We start from the raw sequence: 21484 nt of genomic DNA, 5'->3' as shown, positions 1-21484 counted from the left end.
GATCCTTTCTTGAACAATGGGGTTAAAACAGCGGTCTTCCAATCATCTGGGACTTTCCCTGACTCCAGTGACTTTTGAAAGATCTCAACCAACGCCTCCGCTATTTCCTCAGCCACCTCCCTCAGAACTCTAGGATGTAGCCCATCGGGGCCAGGAGATTTGTCAATTTTAAGACCTTTTAGCTTTTCTAGCACTATCTCTTTTGTAATGGCAACCATACTCAACTCAGCCGCCTGACTCCTTTTAATTGTTGGAATATTACTCATGTCTTCCACTGTGAAGACTGACGCAAAATACTTATTAAGTTTCCCAGCTATTTCCTTTTCTCCTTTCACTAGCCTTCCAGCATCAGTTTGAAGTGGCCCAATGTCTACTTTTGCCTGTCGTTTGTTTCTTATGTATTGAAAGAAACTTTTACTATCATTTCTAATATTACTGGCTAGCCTACCTTCTTATTTGATCCTCTCCTTCCTTATTTCTCTCTTTGTTATCCTCTGTTTGTTTTTGTAGCCTTCCCAATCTTCTGATTTCCCAGTGCTCTTGGCCACTTTATAGGATCTCTCTTGTTCTTTGATACATTTCCTGACTTCCTTTGTCAGCCACAATATTCAGCATTAGGTCCTTTGCTCTTTCTAGTATAAATAACAATTTGGACTTAAATGCAAGAGCTATGATCAAGAAGTTTGATGTGTGACAGTGAAGAGGGGAGTGGATATGGCAGGAAGATTTCAATGAACTGGTCAGTGGCTGGGGCAGTGGCAAACAGAATTTAATCTGGAGAAGAGTGAAATGAGACATTTGGGAGATTAATTGTTGGGGATTTCTTTGCCTTAGTTAATGAGAGAGTACTGAGAGGTGTATAGGAAGTAAGGGTGAATGTCCACAGATCCCTGAAGGTAGCATGACAGGTTGGTAGGGTGATTAAAAATCCTTTACAAAAACTGAAAGAACTGTGGATGCTAGAAATCAGAAACAAAAACAGAAAAGGCTGGAAAAGCTCAGCAGGTCTGGCAGCCCTCTCTGCCCACCTCCCTGTCTTTTCGATAAGTTGTAAATCCTTGGATGTTTAACTGCCAGTCCTGAACCCCCTGCAACCATGTCTCTGTGATGCCTACCACATCATAATCATTCACGATGATCTGTGCCGTTAATTCATCTACTTTGTTACGAATGCTACGAGCATTCAGGTAAAGTGCCTTAATGCTAACATTCTTATCATTAGAGATATTGGAAGTCATAAGATGTCCTAAGTTATCCTTCCTTTTTGTTGCATTCCTAATCTGCCTCAAGGTTAAATCCACCACATACATGCTATCCTCCTGCTTATCTTTCCATTTAACTCCATACTCCCTGTCGCTTTCACTTTCTCTTCCCCCCCCAACTCAGAAGTTTAAAGTCCTACTGACCACCCTATTTATCCTCTTCACTAGAACATTGGTACCAGTTTGGTTCAGGTGGAGACCGTCCCAACGGTACAGATCCCCCCAGAATCGGTCCATCTTTGATCTCCACATAAAGTGGAAGATGTCCCGGGTAACTGCGGCGGCACAGGTTCTGGGACTAGACCAGACCTATGGCACATATAACATAATCAGGTCCAAATATTCTTGTTTTTGGCCAGCTTCAGAACACATTGTTTTAAGAAACTGTCCCAACTATATTGTAAAAACATCCCTCCCCCAATACCTTTGCCAAATTGAATTACCCATCAATTTGAAAAGTGGAGTAACCAGTGATTACTGAGTATCCTTCTTACAAGACTACTTATTTCCTTGTGATATACACTATGCTGTTGCATAATGCAGCTGGTGTTGCATCAGTTAATGTTTCTGAAAGGATTAATGTTAATGTGAAATTAGTTGTAACTGTCCTGCTGGCATCTCTCGGTCTGTAGATGGAGACCATGAGTTATATACTAGCTTTCAAAGGGAGCTGATGTATCTATACCGCAAGTTAAAATATTTTCATTTTGAAGGGGTCCTCTTGCGATATTCTCGAAGTTTACTTTTTCATATTCAGGCATCCCGTTTTTTATTCTCGAATTTCTTTATTAATTGATGTACTCATATTGTAAGACTCCCTTCTTTATATGTGTTCTTGTTTGGAGTACTTCGACTGTTAGAGACAAAATCATCAAACTATGCCAAACAAAGTCACAACAAAGACAACAAGAATTCCAAGTCACTATAGTATTTAAATTGGTTTAAGATATCAGACATGTGTAAAGAAAAAATGTGACACACCCATAAAGCCACATGATTTCATGGTTTTGTATTTTCAGTCATGGGGTGTGGGCGTTGCTGGCTGGGTCAGCATTTATTACCTAATTGTCTTTGAAAAAGAATGCAGTGAGCTACATTCTTGAACTGCTGCAGCCCATTTGATGTAGGCTGCAATATCTTTTTGGAGCAAATTTCTGGATTTTGCCCCAGCAGCACTGAAGGAACAGTGATATATTTCCAAGTCTCGTTTATTTCTAATGTATTTCCAGTAATTCACAATTTGAGATACTTTAGTTCTAGTAACACAAATGTAAAGCTTTATGGAATAAAACTATTTCGCATTAAATTATCAAATTGATAGTGCCTATTGCAGTACTAATTTACATACAATAAACAACTCTTTTTTTTAGTTCAAAACTACTCTCTTCCCTTTGCAACTACATTTCCCACACTGCAGTCCATTCCCTTTTACCACCTTCCTCTTTCCTTAGCTGCCTATCTTTGCCTTTTCCTCTTCTACCCTCATTATCCTCCTTTGCAGACTTAATTTTTTTCTTGGCCTTGCAAGCCTCGTTTCCCATTCATCCTCTGGCCCTGCTGCCTTAGGCATTGGTGGTTGTGCTTTACATGGTTGCTTCCTTCCGCTTCATTTCTGTACATCAGCTTTGCTTCCTGCTGCCACTTAATCATCTTGCTGCATTTGCATTTATGGATTGAAGCTCTCCTACATTTGTTGCTAATAGGCTCAGTACACCTGATGCACAAGGCAAGAAAATCCTACAAGAAGCATGTATATGCCGTATTGATTGTTAAAAATGGCAGGCAGCCATAGAGAAAATGCAGATTATGAGCATGTACTCTAATTAGTAGGATGTAATTTGTGCTCACTGAGGATCAGTTTTGGAACCATAACTATTGATCATATTTAGTCACGGCTCCAGTGATCAGATGGAGAGCCATGTCCCCATATTTGTTGATGACACACAGGCTAGATTGAAAATGGAAGCATAAAAATACAAAGGTAAATGAAAATTGGTAGTGCTGTTCATAGTGAGGAGAATGGTCTCAGACTGCAGTCTGAAATTGATCAGCCAATAAATTGGGCAGTGCAATGGCAGATGGAATTTAATCCTGATAAGTGAGAGATAATGCATTTTGGGAAATCCAATAAGGAATGGATTTACACAATGAACAGTAGGTCCCTAGGGATTACTAAGGAATAAAGGGACTTTGGCACACAAGTCTATAGACCCCCTGAGATTTCAGCCCAGTTTAACTGGGTGGTAAAGAAGTCATACGAGATGCTTGTCTTTATTACCTAGACTTGGAATATAGGAGCCAGGAAGTCTTATTAAAACATTGGTTAAACTGTGTGCAGTTCTGGTCATCATACTATTGGAAGAAATGTGATTACACTGGAGAGTTTAGAGGAGATTCACCAGGGTGTTGCTTGGGCTGGCTGGCAGCGAGAGTGGGAGCAAGGAAAGGTTTGCTGTGGTGGCGGCGATAGCAGAAACAAGCTGCAAGGTGGTAAGAGCAGGCAGCCCAGGGCAATGGCAAGGTCAAGCTGAGGCAGGAGAAGTTGAGTCCTTGTGGCAAATGCGAGCCCAGCATGGCTAGGTGCTTATGGACTGTGGTGCTGAACTGTTTACAGTCCTTCTTACTAAAAAGTAGAAAAATAGTTCTGTTTAACCTTTCAGCTTTTTTTTTGCTTTATACCACAATTCTGTTCCCAGGTACCTTTGTACCTAAGATGGCACCATAAGTGACGACTTGTAAACTTTTCACTGTACTCATGTGAGTACATGTGACAATAAGCCTAATTCAGAAGCCTAAGCTATAAAAGGAGATTGGATAGGCTGGGTTTGTTTCTTCTTTGAGCAGAGAGGGCTGAGAGGGGATCCGATTGAGGTATACAAAATTATGAAAGGCATACACAGGGTAGATTGTAAGAATTTTCCCCTTGCAGATGCACCTAAGATCAGAGGGCGTAAGTTTAAGGTGAGGAGTAAGTGGTTTACAGGGGACCTGAGGGAAAAACAAATCACCTGTAGTGGGTAAAAATATGAAATATGCTGCCTGAGAACATGGTGAAGGCAGGTAGTCTCGCAACATTTAAGAAACATCTGGATTTGTACTTAAAATTCTAAGACAAAATAAGCTTTGAGCCAAGTTCAGGTAAATGGGTTAGTGTAACTTGATGTTTGTTGGTCGGTATAGACAGTGGCTAAAATTCCTGTTTCTATGCTGTATAACTATGATTACAAGATACTAATGAATTAAGTAAATGGCCCAAACTGTTGCAAATGGATTTCAGTTATCAGCAAATATGCAATTGTCCATTTTAGATTGAAAAACCCTAAAAGAAAATGGAACAGGGTACTTTCTGAATAGCAAAAGCTAGAAATATTGACAGTCCAAAAGGATTTGGAATCCATGTCGAGAGGTCGTTAAAATGTCATGAACAGGTCCAGAAAATAGTCAACAAAGTTGATAGTGTGCTGCCTCTTTGTTTCTAGGAAAATCACATCTAAGGAGGAATAAAAGTTATGCTGCAGTTATAACATAAAAATTCTAGTTCAAACACTTAAATGTGATTAGACATCACATCTTAGGATTTACTTACCTCAAGCCAACTGCATTGCATACTTATCTGACTCCAGAGATTAAACTACAGTGAGAGATTGCACAAACAAGGATTGTAGTTCCTAGAATCTCAGAGGTGATTTATTGATGTTTTCAAAGTAATAAGGAAAATAGTTCTCTCTATCCCACTTTCACAGTTTAAAGAGTCTAAGACTAGAGGGTGTAACAGAAAAATATAGATCTGGACCTTTCAGTTTGCAGCTAAACAACATGTATGCTGTGCTTTATAGTTTATGGAATTAAATGCAGAGATTACTTAGAGGAGGTAAGTTCATGATTTAGCATAGTGTATAAAATACAACAGAAGCTCAATGTGTCCAGTTGTAGGAAGGATGTTATTAAGCTGGAGAGGGTTCACAAGAAACTTACCAGGATGTTGCTGGATATGGAAGGTTCAACTTATAAAGAAAGGCTGGAATGGCTGGGATGTTTTTCACTGAAGTGTAGGAGGTTGTGAGGCGACTTTATGAAAGTTTATAAAATAACAAAGGGTATAGACAGAGTTAATGGTAATTGTCTTTTACCCACGATGGGGGAATTTCAAGACTGCGGGGAGAACAGTTTTAAGATGATAAGAGAGAGATTTTTAAAAAGACATGAGGGGCAAATATTTTCCATTGATGATGGTTTGCGTATGCAGTGAACTTCCTGAGGAAGTGATAGATGTTAGTGCAATTATAACATCTAAAACACATTTGGATAAGTACATAAATAGGAAAGGTTTTGAGGGATATGGGCCAGTAGCAGGCAGATGGGACTAATTTAGTTCAGGATTATGTTCAGCATGGACTGGTTGGACTGAAAAGTCTGTTTCAGTACTGTGTGTCTGTCTGCTTAATGATCTGGATTATTTTATGTCCACATATACCTGCTTCTGTTTCAGGCTGATATTGGAAAATATTTCTTTAAATATCTGCCACTGTTCATCCGCTTTTACTCCTTTTAGTCTTCTTAATCAGTTCACTAGGGCCAAATCTGTCCTTATGCATATTTACTTTTATTTGTTTAGCTCATTTCTTGCCACAGTACAGATTTAATCCTTTACTAACAAAGCTCCACCACCTCCTTATCCTGCTGCCTATCCTTCTGAAACTGACTATCTTTGGCTATTCAGTTCCCAAACCTGGTCTCTTGCAATGATGTCTCTGTAATCGCCACTACATCATACCATATTTATCCTACTTTCACTGTGCTTTCAAAACCTTGCCTCATCAGCAATAAATAGTATGTGGGAGGAAATATAGTTTTCATTCCCCAAATAAAATGGGGATCCTAAACTCAGAGCAAATGTGTCTTTTTTCACACAAGACAGTCCTGATCCACAGAAACGCCTGAGGAGCATGGGCATGATAATGTGGAGAAAAATCAGAAAATAGTGTCTGGATCACACTCTACAAACACGTTTTGAATTGTCATATAATGACATTAAAACATCTAAGGGTTTTGTTTAATTTTGCTTGATATGCAACTGCATTGATCCTAAGGAAAGAACTTGCATTTCTGTAGCTCCTTCACAGCTTTAGGACGTGCTAAAGTAATTATAACATACTTTTGCAGTCAGGTTGCTTCTGCAAAGTAGAAAACATGGTACAGGTTGAGCATAGCAGGATATTAGAAGCAACGACCTCCTCATGGGCATTTTCCTTACCTTTTATAAGTGTGCCCGAGTGTACTTTAAGTTCACCTGAGGCAGCATGCCCGAGTGTACTTTAAGTTCACCTGAGGCAGCAGACAAAACTTTGCTTTCGAATCTTATTTAAAAGACACCATATCTGACAATACAGTGCTTCCATCATACTGGACAGAAGTATCATCCTCAAATCTCAGAATGGGACTTGGCCATGACATTTTGACTCAGATAAGAAATCTACAAACTGAGCCACACTGACGATTTGAGAGTTTGTGAATTCTGAAATAAGCATCTGTCTCCTTGGCTATATTACACAATGTTGATGGTTCACTTTGATAGTAAGATTTATATTTTGTCTTTTTTTTATAGGAAGAGTCAGTGTTCAGAATTAGAAGCTGGAAGCATGGGAGTGAATGACTTGTGGCAAATATTAGAGCCTGTTAAAGAATATGTTCCACTACAGAATCTAAAAGGGAAAACGTTGGCTGTGGATATGAGCTTATGGGTTTGTGAGGCTCAAACTGTGAAAGGCATGATCGGAACTGTTGTCAAGCCACATCTCAGGTAACTTAGACTTTTAAAAAGTATTTAACATTCTTTCATGGGATGTGGGCATCTATTACTATCCATCTCTAATTGCCCTTGAATTGAGTGATTTGCTTGGCATTTTAATGGATGGTTAAAAATTGACTATATTGTTGTGAGTCACATATAGGTGAGCTAAGTAAAGACTGCAGATTTCCTTACTTAAAGACATTAGTGAACTAAAATATGAAATGATACTTCCGTGAACTAGATGGATTTTTAACAACATTCAATGATAGTCACTATTGCTGAGACTACCTTTATATTCCAGATGGTAGTATTAATTGCAGCTTATTAATTGATTCTAAATTCCACCAGCTGCTGTGGAGAGTTTTGCGCGCTCACAGAGCTTTACTCTGGCTATCTCAATTACTACTCCAATGATATTGCCACTACACACTGTCTCCCATGAGGTTTATGATACATGTCAATATTACAGAATGTCTGGTTTCTAAGAGCAATGGAGTACTTGTGCCACAATGACAAGAACATTTTTTTGCTGATTTCTTACTTGGTTTGACTTGATTTCAGTATGCCAGTAGATAAACGAGATACTTCATAAAGGGAGGGATAAGGAAAGGTTTCCCTAGTATATTCTCACTCTGCTAATGACTGGTTCAAGTCTGGGATTGGCAATAATGTGGAGACAAAGACCAAGTAAGTCATGCCAGTTCTTTTTGCATAGAAATTGAACTCTGTTAGATTAGGAAAGAAGAGAAAACAAGGACAGTGTTAACGGTGGTAATGAAAATCAGATTGAAATTATTAAGCAAGGTTTAAATTATGAAGAAACAGACAGGTGTGCTTCCTTAATTATGCAAAAATAAAATCAGCACAAGCATATGAAGCTGAAGATTCAACACAAAGAGGATGGATATCCAATTTCTTCCATCCTGCTAATTATAGTATTCTTTAAACAAGCAACATCTTGTGTGCGTTGATAATGCTTCTCCCTGTGGGGCAGAAAGTCTGGATTAATATCCCACCTGAGCTGAAAATGTGTTGCTGGAAAAGCGCAGCAGGTCAGGCAGCATCCAAGGAGCAGGAGAATCGATGTTTCGGGCATGAGCCCTTCTCCTGCTCCTTGGATGCTGCCTGACCTGCTGCGCTTTTCCAGCAACACATTTTCAGCTCTGATCTCCAGCATCTGCAGACCTCACTTTCTCCTAATTAATATCCCACCTGCCATGGAAGTATGTTACATCATGTTCAAGCAGGTTGATTCAAAATAATTTTATATTGGTTTCTCATTTCTATGTGGCCAGCACCCTCAGAATTGACATACAATGTGAAATGTATTTTAATAATTATTCAGATTTGCAAATTATCTTTGGATCAGGAATTAATATCGTAGTCATTTTGCCATATTGTTATACTTATTATTGATGCTGAGCAAAAGGGGAACTGAAAAATATGGATCAGTCATTAGTAAAGAGAAAAGCAAGTTCACAATTCTTGTTTAACCTTTGATCAAGATTTTTCTGGTTTTATTCGATATTTAGCATTTGTAACCTATTTTCTTTTCTTATTTCAATATTGATGTTGATCCATGTTTTGCTTTAATTTTAGAAATTTGTTTTTTCGTATTTCATGTCTCACCTTGATGGATGTGAGACTTGTCTTTGTGGTAGAGGGAAATGCACCAAAACTGAAGATTGATACAATGAATAAACGGAATGAGGCAAGGCGTGGTTTGGCCAGAAAGCAAGGAAGCTTTACTGTTCGAACAAAAAGATCCCATTTTAAATCTGTCCTTAAAGAGGTTTGTACTCTTTGAGCATTTATTTTAAAACGTAACATAAGCTCCTAGGCAAATATTTGTTACAACTTATTTATGATTGTAGAAGTTTACAATCAACATGAGACATTCAAATTCAAGGTTGAGCTTTGTTTTCAGAATGCTACAATATTTGATGCATTTCATATTTAAAGAATTTGCTTCACTGATCCTTCAAGTTGACGTGGATAAAACAAGATAATTTCTGAGCTGAAAATGTCTTGCTGGAACAGCGCAGCAGGTCAGGCAGCATCCAGGAAACAGGAGAATCGACGTTTCGGGCATAAGCCCTTCTTCAGGAATGAAGAAGGGCTTATGCCCGAAACGTCGATTCTCCTGTTCCCTGGATGCTGCCTGACCTGCTGCGCTGTTCCAGCAACACATTTTCAGCTCTGATCTACAGCATCTGTAGACCTCACTTTCTCCTCAAAGATAATTTCTGAGCATTAGGAAGACTGTTAGAGTTCTAAAATCATATCTTGCCATTTACATACACCTCTGAAGCAAAGTATGCCACTTTGATGCAGGCATGTGCAGTTAGTGACCACTTAGAGTATACATATATAGTCCCTAATAATTAGTTTGTGAGAAAAATTCTAAATTACCTAGTGATAGCCCTCCTACACTAGAACATACTGCAAATAATTCAAAATTTTGTGTTTTAAATGCAGGGATATGTGCTGTGATCAAGGCTGAATCTCCAATAAGATTGGGAGGGCATTTGAGGCATTGTATAAAGTTAAGTGAGCCAAAATTCAATTCAGGAGCTTTGGTATTCAATGGAATGAAAAAACCCAGATAAAATAATTGGTCATGATGGTAAAATAATACCTCTCAAATGAGACTGTTATGGGACACTAAATGCTGTCATTCTGAGTGTGACAGCATGTTTGTTTTCCTTCGCACTTTTGCCACTTTGTAAGTTCTTTGAACATTGGTATCTATAAACATGATGACAGCATTCAAAGTTTGCATAACAGAAAGTTGAATATGCATGACTTTGGCCTTAGCTTCTGTGTATCGTTAAGACATTTAGTGGTAGCTGCTTGTGCTGCATTTGAAGCTGAAACATTAGCCATCAGGTGCTCTATTATGTTTGGGTTCAAATTGTTTTCCTCCAGTTGGCCACTATTTCCATGTTCAAAAGTATGACCTCCAAATCCTGTACAAAATGCTATGCCATTTTCATGCTGGCTCCTTCATGCTCCAAAATATGGATTACAGGCTTTCTGGCAAACTTCAATGCACAAAGCTTTTTGGTGTGTACCCCCATCAGCCATTTTCTGCAGCTTGACCAATTAAAATCCTCTTCTGAGCCTTCTGCAGCAGGGCTTATGTGTGCCTGTGCCCTTGCCCTCCAACAATCTGGCGCCTTCAACAATTTTGTCCCTTGCCCTGGCATTTTGCCGATCCTACTTGATTGTTTGATTTGTTGTCACGTGTACCGAGGTACTGTAAAAAGCTTTTTTTACGAGCATTACAAGCAGATCATAGGAAGCAAGGATGTACAGATCAAAAAGACTTAGAGGCATATAGTTAAAAATCACACAACACCAGGTTATAGTCCAACAGGTTGGGCTTATGTGTGCCTGTGCCCTTGCCCTCCAACAATCTGGCGCCTTCAACAATTTTGTCCCTTGCCCTGGCATTTTGCCGATCAGGTGATTCGGAGCGTCACTCCGAAAGCTAGTGTGCTTCCAATTAAACCTGTTGGACTATAACCTGGTGTTGTGTGATTTTTAACTTTGTACACCCCAGTCCAACACCGGCATCTCCGAATCATAGAGGCATATAGGTTACGTTGCGTTAGGTGAGATCAGCGTTAGCAAGATTAGTATTATTTGAAGCTAGAAAGTCCATTCAGCAGTCTAATAACGGCCAGGAAAAAGAAGTTCCTGAATCTGCTGGTGCATGTGTTCAAGCTTCTGTATCTGTAAAATTTGTACGGTGTCTTTGTCTGAACTGGTGGCCTGTGAATGTATGATGCTGTTTCTTTCCTCATCATGTTCATTTTGGTGTTCCTCCGTTTTCTGACTGATTTGTTTGAAATAAGATAAAATGTGTCAAAAGTCTTATGTGTGAGGTTCTCCATATAAGTAAATTTGATTCATTTGCCTAGTTAATTCCTCGTAATTACATCTCCCAGTCATAAATCTTGACTCAGCATCAGCCACACCATACTACACCACACCAACATGTTAAATTGGTACCTTTCAAGAAACAACTTAATATGCTAAGTTTAATCATTCTTGAATGTTATTAAGTTTATAAAAGTCTTCATTCAAGGAAATTTTCTGTTTTATTAGCACTGTAAACCAGCTATCCATTGAGGAACATCAACCCTCCTGGCACTTGCACTTCTAAATGTTTAGGGTATAGCTATGAATAGTAGCAAAATTCTTAGACAAGCAACACATAACTTGTTGGATAACCTCTTTAGCATTTTTGTCTGGCTCGGCTGTCTTTTTGATTTTCTTGAGTTTGTTAGGTTAAGTGACGCTGTGATTTTATTTATAGTAATAGAGTCATACAGCACAAAAACAGTCCATGTTGACCAAGTTTCCCAAGCTAAACTAGTCCAATTTGCCCGTGTTTGGCCAATATCCCGCTGAGCCTTTTCTATTCAAGCTGAAAATGTGTTGCTGGAAAAGCGCAGCAGGTCAGGCAGCTTCCAGGGAACAGGAGAATCGACGTTTCGGGCAGAAGCCCTTCTTCAGGAATGGGGAGAATCGACGTTTCGGGCATAAGCCCTTCTTCAGGAATGGATAGCTTTTCCAGCAACACATTTTCAGCTCTGATCTCCAGCATCTGCAGACCTCACTTTCTCCTCAAAGATTTCAACCTACTGCGAATCCTCTTACAAGGATGCCTTCCTTGAAGAAGCTCTCTTTCTCCCTCTACAAAGGTTTCAGTGAGTCCCTCTCTCACTGCACTCCCCAGGTCATCTCCTCTGCACAGAAGCTCTTCAGCCACATTCTCAAACAGATTCGCTACCACAGCCATATCTCCTTCCTCAGTTCCCTGGATGCTGCCTGACCTGCTGCGCTTTTCCAGCAACACATTTTCAGCTCTGATCTCCAGCATCTGCAGACCTCACTTTCTCCTTTTCTATTCATGCGCCTATTTGAATATCGTTGCAGAATTCAAATTTGAAAAATAGAGCTTTTTATAAAACATAGTTTTGTTTGTTTTGATAAGCTCATTCAAAATTATTTCTAAATCACCTCATGTTACCACATAAACAAAGAATCATGCTTCAAAACCCTACATAAACTTGAGTCATTCAAACTCTGCTGCTGGTGATCTAATTTGGATCAAATCTCATTCATTCATCATCTTGTTTTCACTGACCTACACTGGTTTCCAGTTAAACGATACCTCAATTTTAAAATTCTCACCCTTGCTTTAAATTCCCTTCATTTCTTCCCTATATCTGCCAACTCCTCCAGCCGCACAATCTTGAACCTCTCTGCGTTTTGAAGATCCATTTTTAATCACGCCTCCATTTGCAGTTGTATGTTCAGCTGCCTGAACTCTAAATTATAATTTCTTCCCAAAATTTCTCTGATTCTATACCGCGATTTAGTTCTTTAACATACTCCTTAATTCCTACCTCTTTGATCAAGCCATGCTGTCAGTGGTAAGTAGGAATATGGATTTGAGGTTACAAACAGATCAGCCATAATCTTATTAAATAGTGGAGCAGGCTAGAAGGGCTGACTGACCTAATTCAGCTCCTTTTTCATACATTATAAGGTTTAGTGATCTTCCCTAATCTCATTTTATGTAATCAGTGTCAAATTTTATAAGGTCCCTCTCAAGAGTATTTAGAGTACTTGGTAACATATTAGCATGGATAGAGGATTGGTTAGCTAATGGGAAGGAGTAAATAGGTCTTTTTGGTTTGCCAGGCTGTAACTAGAGGAGTTTTACAAGGTTCCTTGCTGGGCCTTCAACTATGTGCAATCCATGTCAGTGACTTGGATGAAGGGACTGACTGTATGGTACCTATGTTTGCTAATGACACCAAGATAGGTAGGAAAATAAGTTGTCAATAGGAGTAAGAAGTCTCAAAGAGATACAGGGGCAGGCTAGGTGAGTGGGCATAAATTTGTCAGATGGAATACAATGTGGGAAGATGTGAACTTAGCCACTTTGGCAGGAAGAACAATGGAGTGGGCTTGTATTGCAACGATAGTGAACTTGATTCCAAATCAGATGGTTGCATGCTCAGATCATACCTGGTTCATAGACTTTCACTGGAGTACTCAAGTTCCTGAGTTCTGTTTAAGTATTTGCTTGCTTCGCAGGGCCTCCGAGGATATAAGACATAAACTAGAAAATGAGATTGATGTTGTCAGATCCTTGATGATCAGCGTGGACATTGTGCATCGAATTGCCTCTTTTTTACTGTATTTATGTCTGAGTTTAAGGGAAAAGCAATATGTTAGTTAAATAAAAAGAGATTTCACAACTTGTTGGCACATATCCAAATCAATAAATAACAGAAGTTAGTATATATGTTCCTAATCCTTAGATCTTGACAAATAGAAATGTTGACTAAAAAATCTTCTGTAATTATGAATTGTGTTGTTTTTATTTTCAGTGTTGTGAACTGCTGGATTGTTTAGGCATCCCATGGGTTTGTGCAGCTGGAGAGGCTGAAGCCATGTGTGCCTACCTAAATGAAAATGGATATGTTGATGGTTGTATCACCAATGATGGTGATGCTTTCTTGTATGGAGCTCAAACTGTATACAGAAACTTTACAATGAACACAAAGGTACCTCAATATGTGATAATGTTAGCGATATCATCTATACCTATTACCTAAATTTCAATCAGTTGAGGATTATGTTCCCCTCATTGTTTATTTTCTGTCACTGTCCCATTTTGTTAATTAACTCAAAACAAAATAGCAGCAATTCAGAACTGACTGAAAACAAATTATAAATCAAATGTAAAGAAAACAGCTCAAATGACCAATGTGTGACTGCTAAAGAAAGTTTTGTAAATTATCAATTATGAATAGCTACAAAGACAAGTCTACCACTAAAAGATGCTATGGACAATCTGCTGGGAAATGGAATATCTCTTGATGTACGGTACAATCTTTTATCATTTCCCTTCATTTTCCTTCATTCACCTTAGCTGTATATTATTGAGTCATAACTCATATGCTATCTCTACACTATGAAATTTTATTTTCTGCAATAGCCTTTGATATGGCACCTTTTCAAATACCTTGTGAAATTCTAAGTACAGTACATCCACCAGTTCCCTTTCATTTATTGCAAGTGATACTTCTTGAAGGAATTTCAACAGATCGGTCAAACATGAATTCCCATTCTCAAAACCATGTTGCCTGATTACCACTAACTTATTGAAGTGCCCCATTATAATTTTTTTTAATAATACTTTCAATCATTTCCCTATGACAGATGTTAAGCTAACTTGTCTGTAGTTTCATGTTTGATGAGTCCCTACCCTTTTGGATTTGTTATCTTCAATTTTAATGGGTTTATCTCTGGGTCTGGCAGTTTTGGAAAATTGAAACCGATGCATTGCCAAACTCACTAGCTACTTGTAAAACTGCATACCATCAGGACCTAAGAACTTTCCAATCAAAGGCTCTGACAATTTACTCAGAACTACTTCTCTGGTGATTGTGATTTTCTTGAGTTCCTTCCTCCCTTCATTTCCTGGACAATCCTGAGATGTATGCTTGTATCCTATATAGTGAAGGCAGATGCAAAGGACCTGTTAAATTCATTTGTCATTTCCTTATTTTCCATTGTTAAGTCTCCAGACTAATTTTCGATAGGACACACATTCACTTTACATTTTATTTACTTTAATTATTTTTATGAATGTGTGTTATCTGCTTTTATATTTCTGGTTGGCTTTCTTTCATACCCTATTTTTCCCTTAATGTTTTGTTCATTCTTTGGTGTTTTTTAAAAATTCTGTCCAACCTTCTGACCTGCCTCCCCTCTTTGCACAGTTATATGTTTTCTTTGCTTGAATCTTTAACATTTCTAGGCTATCCTTTGGAATTTTTCTTTTATTCATTGGAAAGTACCTATTCTGTATATTCTGAAATAGACTGTCAGCCTCTGAATCTCCATTGATTGATCCTTTAACTTAATTTACCAAATAGCTTTAGCCAGCTCTGCTTTCATGCCCTCATAGTTGTCCTATTTAAATTTTGGAAAAGCAGTTTCAGAACCATTCCTGTCATTTGCAAGCTGAATGTAAAATTCAGTATATTGTAACCATTGTCACCGAGAGGCACTTTCACTGAGGTCATTAATCCTATATCATTGCACAGTACCAGCTCTGGTAAAGGCTGCTTTCTGATCAGCTTCAGAACATGCTGTTCTAAGAAACTATCCCAAAAACATTTTATGAACTCCTCGTCTAGACTACCTTTTCCCATCTGACTCTTCCAGCCAGTAGGTTAAAACCTTGCTTGGTCAATGCCATTCCTTTCTGATAAGCTACCCTTATTTCTTCCTTTCTACCCTACATTAATATATGGTCATTGCTCTGGGGTTAGTACAGCACACCCACAAGCGACGTTATGATTTCTAATTCCTACCAAATTGTTTCCACATCTTGATTTTCTGAGCTTAGTCATCCTGCTCTATTGTGTTAATACTGTCATTAACTGACAGATCCAGCACTGCACCTTTCCCTAATTTCCTGTCATTTCTGCATGTCCTATATCTTTCAAGCTTCAGGTCCTAGTCCATGCCATCCTGCAGTTATGTCTCTGTAATATCTATCAGATCATAATATTCATTTCTATTTGCAGTCTCAATTTATCTGTTTTGCTTCAAATGCTATATGCATTCAGATGTAGAGCTTTTAGTTTTAACCCTTTACTCTTTTTTGTGAATTTTAACCATATTGATTTGTTGACTTAAATTCATTAATTCCTTTTCTTCGACCTTGACTCTTTTTTTTTTTACCACATCTTCCAAAACTTGATCCTTTGCCCTCATCATTCAGTTTAAAATCCTTTCTACTTCCCTGATTATGTGGTTCACAAGAACACTAGCCCCAGCGCAGTTCAGGTGGAGACTATGTAGATCCTACCTTCCCCAGTCTTGGTGCCAGTGCTCCACAAACCAGAGCCCAAATATCCCACTCCAGTCTTTGAGCCACACAATGACCTCACTGGTCTGATTTTCCCTTTATAAATTTGCATGTTGCTCAGGCAATAATGCCAAAGCTTTTGACCTATGAGACTCTGCTTAATTTAGCACCTCATCCCTCACACAGGAGTTATGCAGAATCTCCTTCTTTATTCTACCAATGTCATTAGTACCTACATGTATCAGAACTACTGGATCCTCCATATCTCACTCCCAAGACCCACTTCAGCCCTGAGCAGATGTCACAAACCTTGACACTGGACAGGCAACTCAGCCATCTGACCTCTCACTTTCATCTGGTTATCTTAGAAGAAATATAATGTAGACAGTTTATTAAAACTAGGATCCACATTGGACTGGAAAATAGAATGCATTCAAAACGCTTTAGCATTTCTTTTTTTGATGCCCGGCAGTATATCATCTGTAAGTCCAACATATGATCTGTATATTCTTGTTTACTATGATCTGCCTGTATTGCTCGTGAACAAAACGTTTCACTGTATTGAGGTACACACGACTACAATTAATTAAATCAAATCATATTAAACAAATAATTTCTCTCAATGTATTTTATATCCAATAGCTTGGGTAAGTGCTGGATTTTTCTACTGCTAACAATTCTTTATGTGTGAATAGTTTATTGACCTGGGGAATTGTTAGATGCCATAGAGGATCTAAGCTTCCATCTGGTGCATGGAACATGCTAAACATTAATATAATATTGAGTGACCAGATCTTTCATTTTCATAACTGGCTTCTTGACTCATCAGAGTAAAATACTAATTATTTTATGTTCTTTTTCTTTGATAGGATCCCCACGTGGACTGCTATAAAATGACAATAATTTACTCCAAATTAGGTCTTGATCGAGATGCATTGATTGGCTTCGCAATTTTACTTGGCTGTGATTACTTGCCAAAGGTATGAATCAGTTCAAAATTGCAGGTGTTGTACCAGTAAAAATAGAAAGCTATGCTGCAGTTAAATGTTTTAACATAGTTCCTATTAATTGAAATTACATGAAATTTAAAAGAAACCTGCAATTTAGATTGAATGCATTGTCATTAATGAATTTGTTTGACAAATAAGAAACACAGAAATTGGAGAGCAAATGTGTGTTTGGGGCGGGGGAGGAAGCATTGGAGGTGAATTGGTTGTCTGCATTGGTACTGAACTTTTCATAATTTTCAGTAAGTTATTTTGATAACTAAGGGATGCAGTTCATAATTAAGCATATTAAGGAAAGTAAAAAAAAATATTTTTAATAAAAGAATTATATAGTTCATAGATTTGCAAAATAGATTATCAGTAGAACATATGGTATATAAAGACCATTAAAGGTTTTGCAATAAAAACAAACTAACTCCTTGTCAGTGAGGAGGATATATTCATAATGATTCCTGTGTCGAGGACAGAGGAAAAGGAAATTAGAACTTGAGAACAGGAGTAGACCATTTGGCCCTTCAAACCAGCTCTGCCAAGCCTGATCTGTTTGCGATCTCAATTCTGCTTTCCTTTCTAACCATATATCCTTGACTCCATTATTGATCAAAAAACTATCTAACTCCCCCTCGAATAAATGTAATGGCCCAGCACCCATTGCTTTTCAGGGAATGGAAATCTGCACACTAATGACCCTTTGATAGAAAAAAATTCTCATTTCAGGTTTATAAAGGGAGACCTCTTGCTCTAAAACTGTGCCCCTGCCTCTAACCTGCCCCACAACAGCAGACATACTCCCTGCATCCACCCTGTCAAATCTCTTCGGAATTGTGTGTTTCAGTAATCAGTATTTGAAACTGCTAAAGTCTCAGCTCAGTTGTATGAATAATCAAGGAAGAAGCTATCAAACTCCCAGGGCTGAAGTTAAAAGAAACAGTTAAGTCAACACTATAGATGTGATGGAGAAGGGAATTCTGGTGTTTGAGTATTGTAAAGTTATGATGCTAAGAGAGAAGGGATTGTATTTTTGCTGTATTTTCAAAATCTTACAACATGTATTACATGTAAATGGCATGGTTATTGCTTTTTATTTGCATTTCTTTTGCATAGGAAAATTCTATTTCACAATTGTAACCAAATCTGCAGCATTGTATGCTTGTGATTCTGTGAAAGATCACTTTGTTAAATAAAAACAAGTTATGATCTGTCAAGCCAGATTTCAGTCTGAGATCTGATGTGTCCGATAGTAACATCAATTGGAATCATTACATGTTGAATATGTCCCCGCAATATATTGGCATCTTTTGATTATCACTGCCATTTATGGTAGACTTCTGGAGTGCATCAACCTGCTTTAGGTGAAACACATTTCACAGAATGCTACAGAGAATTATTTTTTAATTAAACCAATTGTGACTTGCATATCTATTCCACTTGAGTTCTAGCAGCTTTGCTAATTAGAAATTATGTTGTTTTGAATTCTAATGCAGCAAGTAAGTATTCTACTTTATTATGAAAGCTTTCACAATGTTTCTAAAGATTTTAAAGTTTCCAGATAAAACCCTAGATTTAAAATCGTTACCCAGTAGCGAAGTAATTAGTCTGTTACACAATCTGACTTTATTGATTCGTGTCATAGAGTTGTACAGCACAGAAACAGAGCCTTTGGTCCAACTTGTCAATGCCAACCACGTATCTTAAATTAATCTAGTCCTATTTGCCAGAATTTGGCCCAAATCCCTCCAAACCCTTCCAATCCAAATGTCTTTTAAATGCTGCAATTGTATCAGCCTCCACTGCTACTTCTAGCAGCTCATTCTGTACACCCAACACTCTCGGCATGAAGAAGTTGCCTGTGAGGCCCCTTTTAAATCTTTTCCCTCTCATCTTAGACCTATTGCCTCTAGTTTTGAACTCCTCTACCTGGGAAAAAGATCTTGTCTGTTCACCCCATCCAGGCCCTTCATGATTTTACAAACCTCTATAAGGTCACCCCTCAGCCTTTGTCGCTCCAGGGAAAATAGTCCCAGCTTATTCAGCCTCTTCATCTCAAAACCTCCAACACAGCAAAAATACAATCCCTTCTGTCTTAACACCGTAACTTTACAATACTCAAGCACCAGAGAGAGTTTCCCTTGTCTGCACCCTTTCAAGTTTAACAACATTTTTCTTATAGCAGGGAGACTAGAATTCAATGCAGTATTCCAAAAATATCCTAACCAATGCCCTGCATATCTGCAACATGACATCCTATATCATCTCCTATACTCAATGCATTGACCAATAAAGGCAAGCAGGCTAAACACCTTCTTTACTACCCCGTCTACCTGCGACTCCACCTTCAAGGAACTAAGAACCTGCACCCCAAGATCTCTTTGCCTTACCAAAAAAAAATCTCGTACTTACCTAAATTAAGTTCCATCTACCACTCTTTGGCCCATGGACCTATCTGGTCATGGACCTATCTGTATTCTGAGGTAACCTTCTTCACTGTCTACTGCACCACCAATTTTGGTGTCATCTGCAAACTTACCAACTATTCCTCCTATGTCCACATCCAAATCATTTATAATAATGACAAAAATCAGTGGACCAAGCACCAATGCTTGCATAGTACCATTGGTCACAGGCCAACAGTCCGATAAACAAGTCTTTACCATCCCCTTCAAGCTCCTATCTTCAAGCCAATTTTGTATACAACTGGCTAGCTCTCCCGGATTCTATAGGATCCAACCTTGCTAATCAGTTGTATGATAGATTATACAACCTTGTCAAACACCTTGCTAAAGTACATATATACCATATCCGCCACTCTGCCTTCATCACTCTTTTTTGTCACTTCTTCAAAAAAACTCAATCAAGTTAGTGAGACAAGATTTCTCACGCAGAAGGCCATGTTGACTATTCCTTGTTTTCCATATACGTGTAAATCCTGTCCGTCAGAATCCCTTCCAACAGCTTACCCGCCACAGGCGATCAAGCTTACCAGTCTAGATTCCTGGCTTTTCTTTGCATCCTTTCTTAAATAATAACACTACATTAGCCAGCTCCCTTGTTTATATATTTCTCCAGACATCCAATTATATTGTAGTTTCTTCCTAACTACTTCATTGGATTGAGATTTTTGAATACCTATTTTCTTTTTGTTTATATGTTGGTTTTGTTCCAGGGAGTTCCAGGGGTTGGGAAGGAACAGGCATTAAGATTGATTGAAACAATGAATGGACAGAGCCTTCTACAGAGGTAAAAATGAATTCTGAGACTGCCATCAGGTTAAAAAATCTCGTTTCCCAGACTAATCTTTAACTTAGTTTACGCATTCTGCTGGAACAACATTAACATTTCAGTAATAAAGCTATTCAAACATCAACAAGTCTTTATTTACCTAAAATTGCAAACATAAATGGCTGAACTGCAGTTTTATTTCTATGCTCAACCTGCCATCACTTTTCTTTCTTCTGTCTCTTGTCTATGTTGTCCACTTATTCCACTTAAATTAATCTTTCATCTACTTTTTATAATCTATGTTGTTCTTATTATAAAATCATCTTTCACTTTCTTCCTTCTCTGTGATCCCACTACCTATTTTCTGAAAGTACATGGTGTATTTTTTTTCATTCTTTTCCAACCTGACACACAGTTTTCCAGCCAAATTTTAAAAGTTGATATCGGCATATTAGAAAAGACTAAATATTTTGTATTACCAATTTCAATTGATTCAACTAATTTCAGTAAAAAAAAGTCAGAATGTGAAAGAAAATGCCTGTTATTAATCTTTCTAGGTTTAAACTCTGGAAACACGAGTTTGAGGGTTTTACTACTCATGATCCAGCTGTGGAAAAGAAAGCACACTGTTCCGTGTGCCGACACCCAGGTAGCCAACATTTGATTTCATATGCTCTTCAAACCCGCTTGATAGGATTCCTTTGAAGTCCACGTTTGCAATCTCGCAAAACTCATTTATCAACTTTTTTGCAGTGAAGTCCATAAACTTTCCAGGCTCTCTTTATTTACAAATATAAAAACAAATCTTTTAAGGTCTGTGTTTCTAATGATCTGATTAAAGGGGGAAATCTATCATAAGATAAGGGAGAAACATTTAGTAGTGTGAATCTTGCCTAATCCTGAAAAAAAATTAAAGGTTTTTATCTTACACTCATCAGGCTGTTTAGAAGAATACAACTTGAAAGGGGGAGCAACGTTTTTATATTATATTAGAAAGTGCTGGATAGTGGGTACATTGCAATGGAGAATGCATCATTTGGATGATAACTGACTGGTAACTGCCCAGCGTTGTTTAAATTTGAACTAAGCAGGTTGACTCTGGTCAAGTCATTGCCCTGAACAAAAACCCAAGAGAATTGCTGTCACCTGTTTTGTTCAGTTAAAGCAGGTGTACTCTTTCAGTCTGCAAAGAGCAGGAACCTGTATTTTAATATATTTTGCTTCCAGTGCAAGTGCAATGCACTGTGAACTGATTGACAATCTTAAATTGGTTGTCAATGTAATTCTTCTCAACTCA

General features: G+C 38.1%; 1 protein-coding gene across 5 annotated transcripts in view; it reads left to right on the top strand.

Moving 5' to 3' along the window:
* Nucleotides 1–21484, top strand: part of LOC122540941 (flap endonuclease GEN homolog 1-like) — a 57240-nt gene that overhangs the window by 13306 nt on the left and 22450 nt on the right. For 4 of the 5 annotated variants that reach the window (XM_043677287.1, XM_043677296.1, XM_043677278.1 and 1 more), the window contains exons 2-7: nt 6868–7062; nt 8653–8845; nt 13467–13643; nt 16831–16941; nt 20132–20205; nt 20745–20836. In XM_043677287.1, the coding sequence (XP_043533222.1) occupies nt 6902–7062; nt 8653–8845; nt 13467–13643; nt 16831–16941; nt 20132–20205; nt 20745–20836 (808 nt within the window). In that variant the 5' untranslated portion in view covers nt 6868–6901. The remainder of the gene's footprint in view (nt 1–6867; nt 7063–8652; nt 8846–13466; nt 13644–16830; nt 16942–20131; nt 20206–20744; nt 20837–21484) is intronic. The other variant, XM_043677303.1, reaches the window with a different exon arrangement.

The sequence above is a fragment of the Chiloscyllium plagiosum genome, chromosome 3 (assembly GCF_004010195.1).
Source record: "Chiloscyllium plagiosum isolate BGI_BamShark_2017 chromosome 3, ASM401019v2, whole genome shotgun sequence".
Taxonomy (NCBI): Eukaryota; Metazoa; Chordata; class Chondrichthyes; order Orectolobiformes; family Hemiscylliidae; genus Chiloscyllium; species Chiloscyllium plagiosum.
This window is presented reverse-complemented; position numbering and strand designations above follow the sequence as displayed.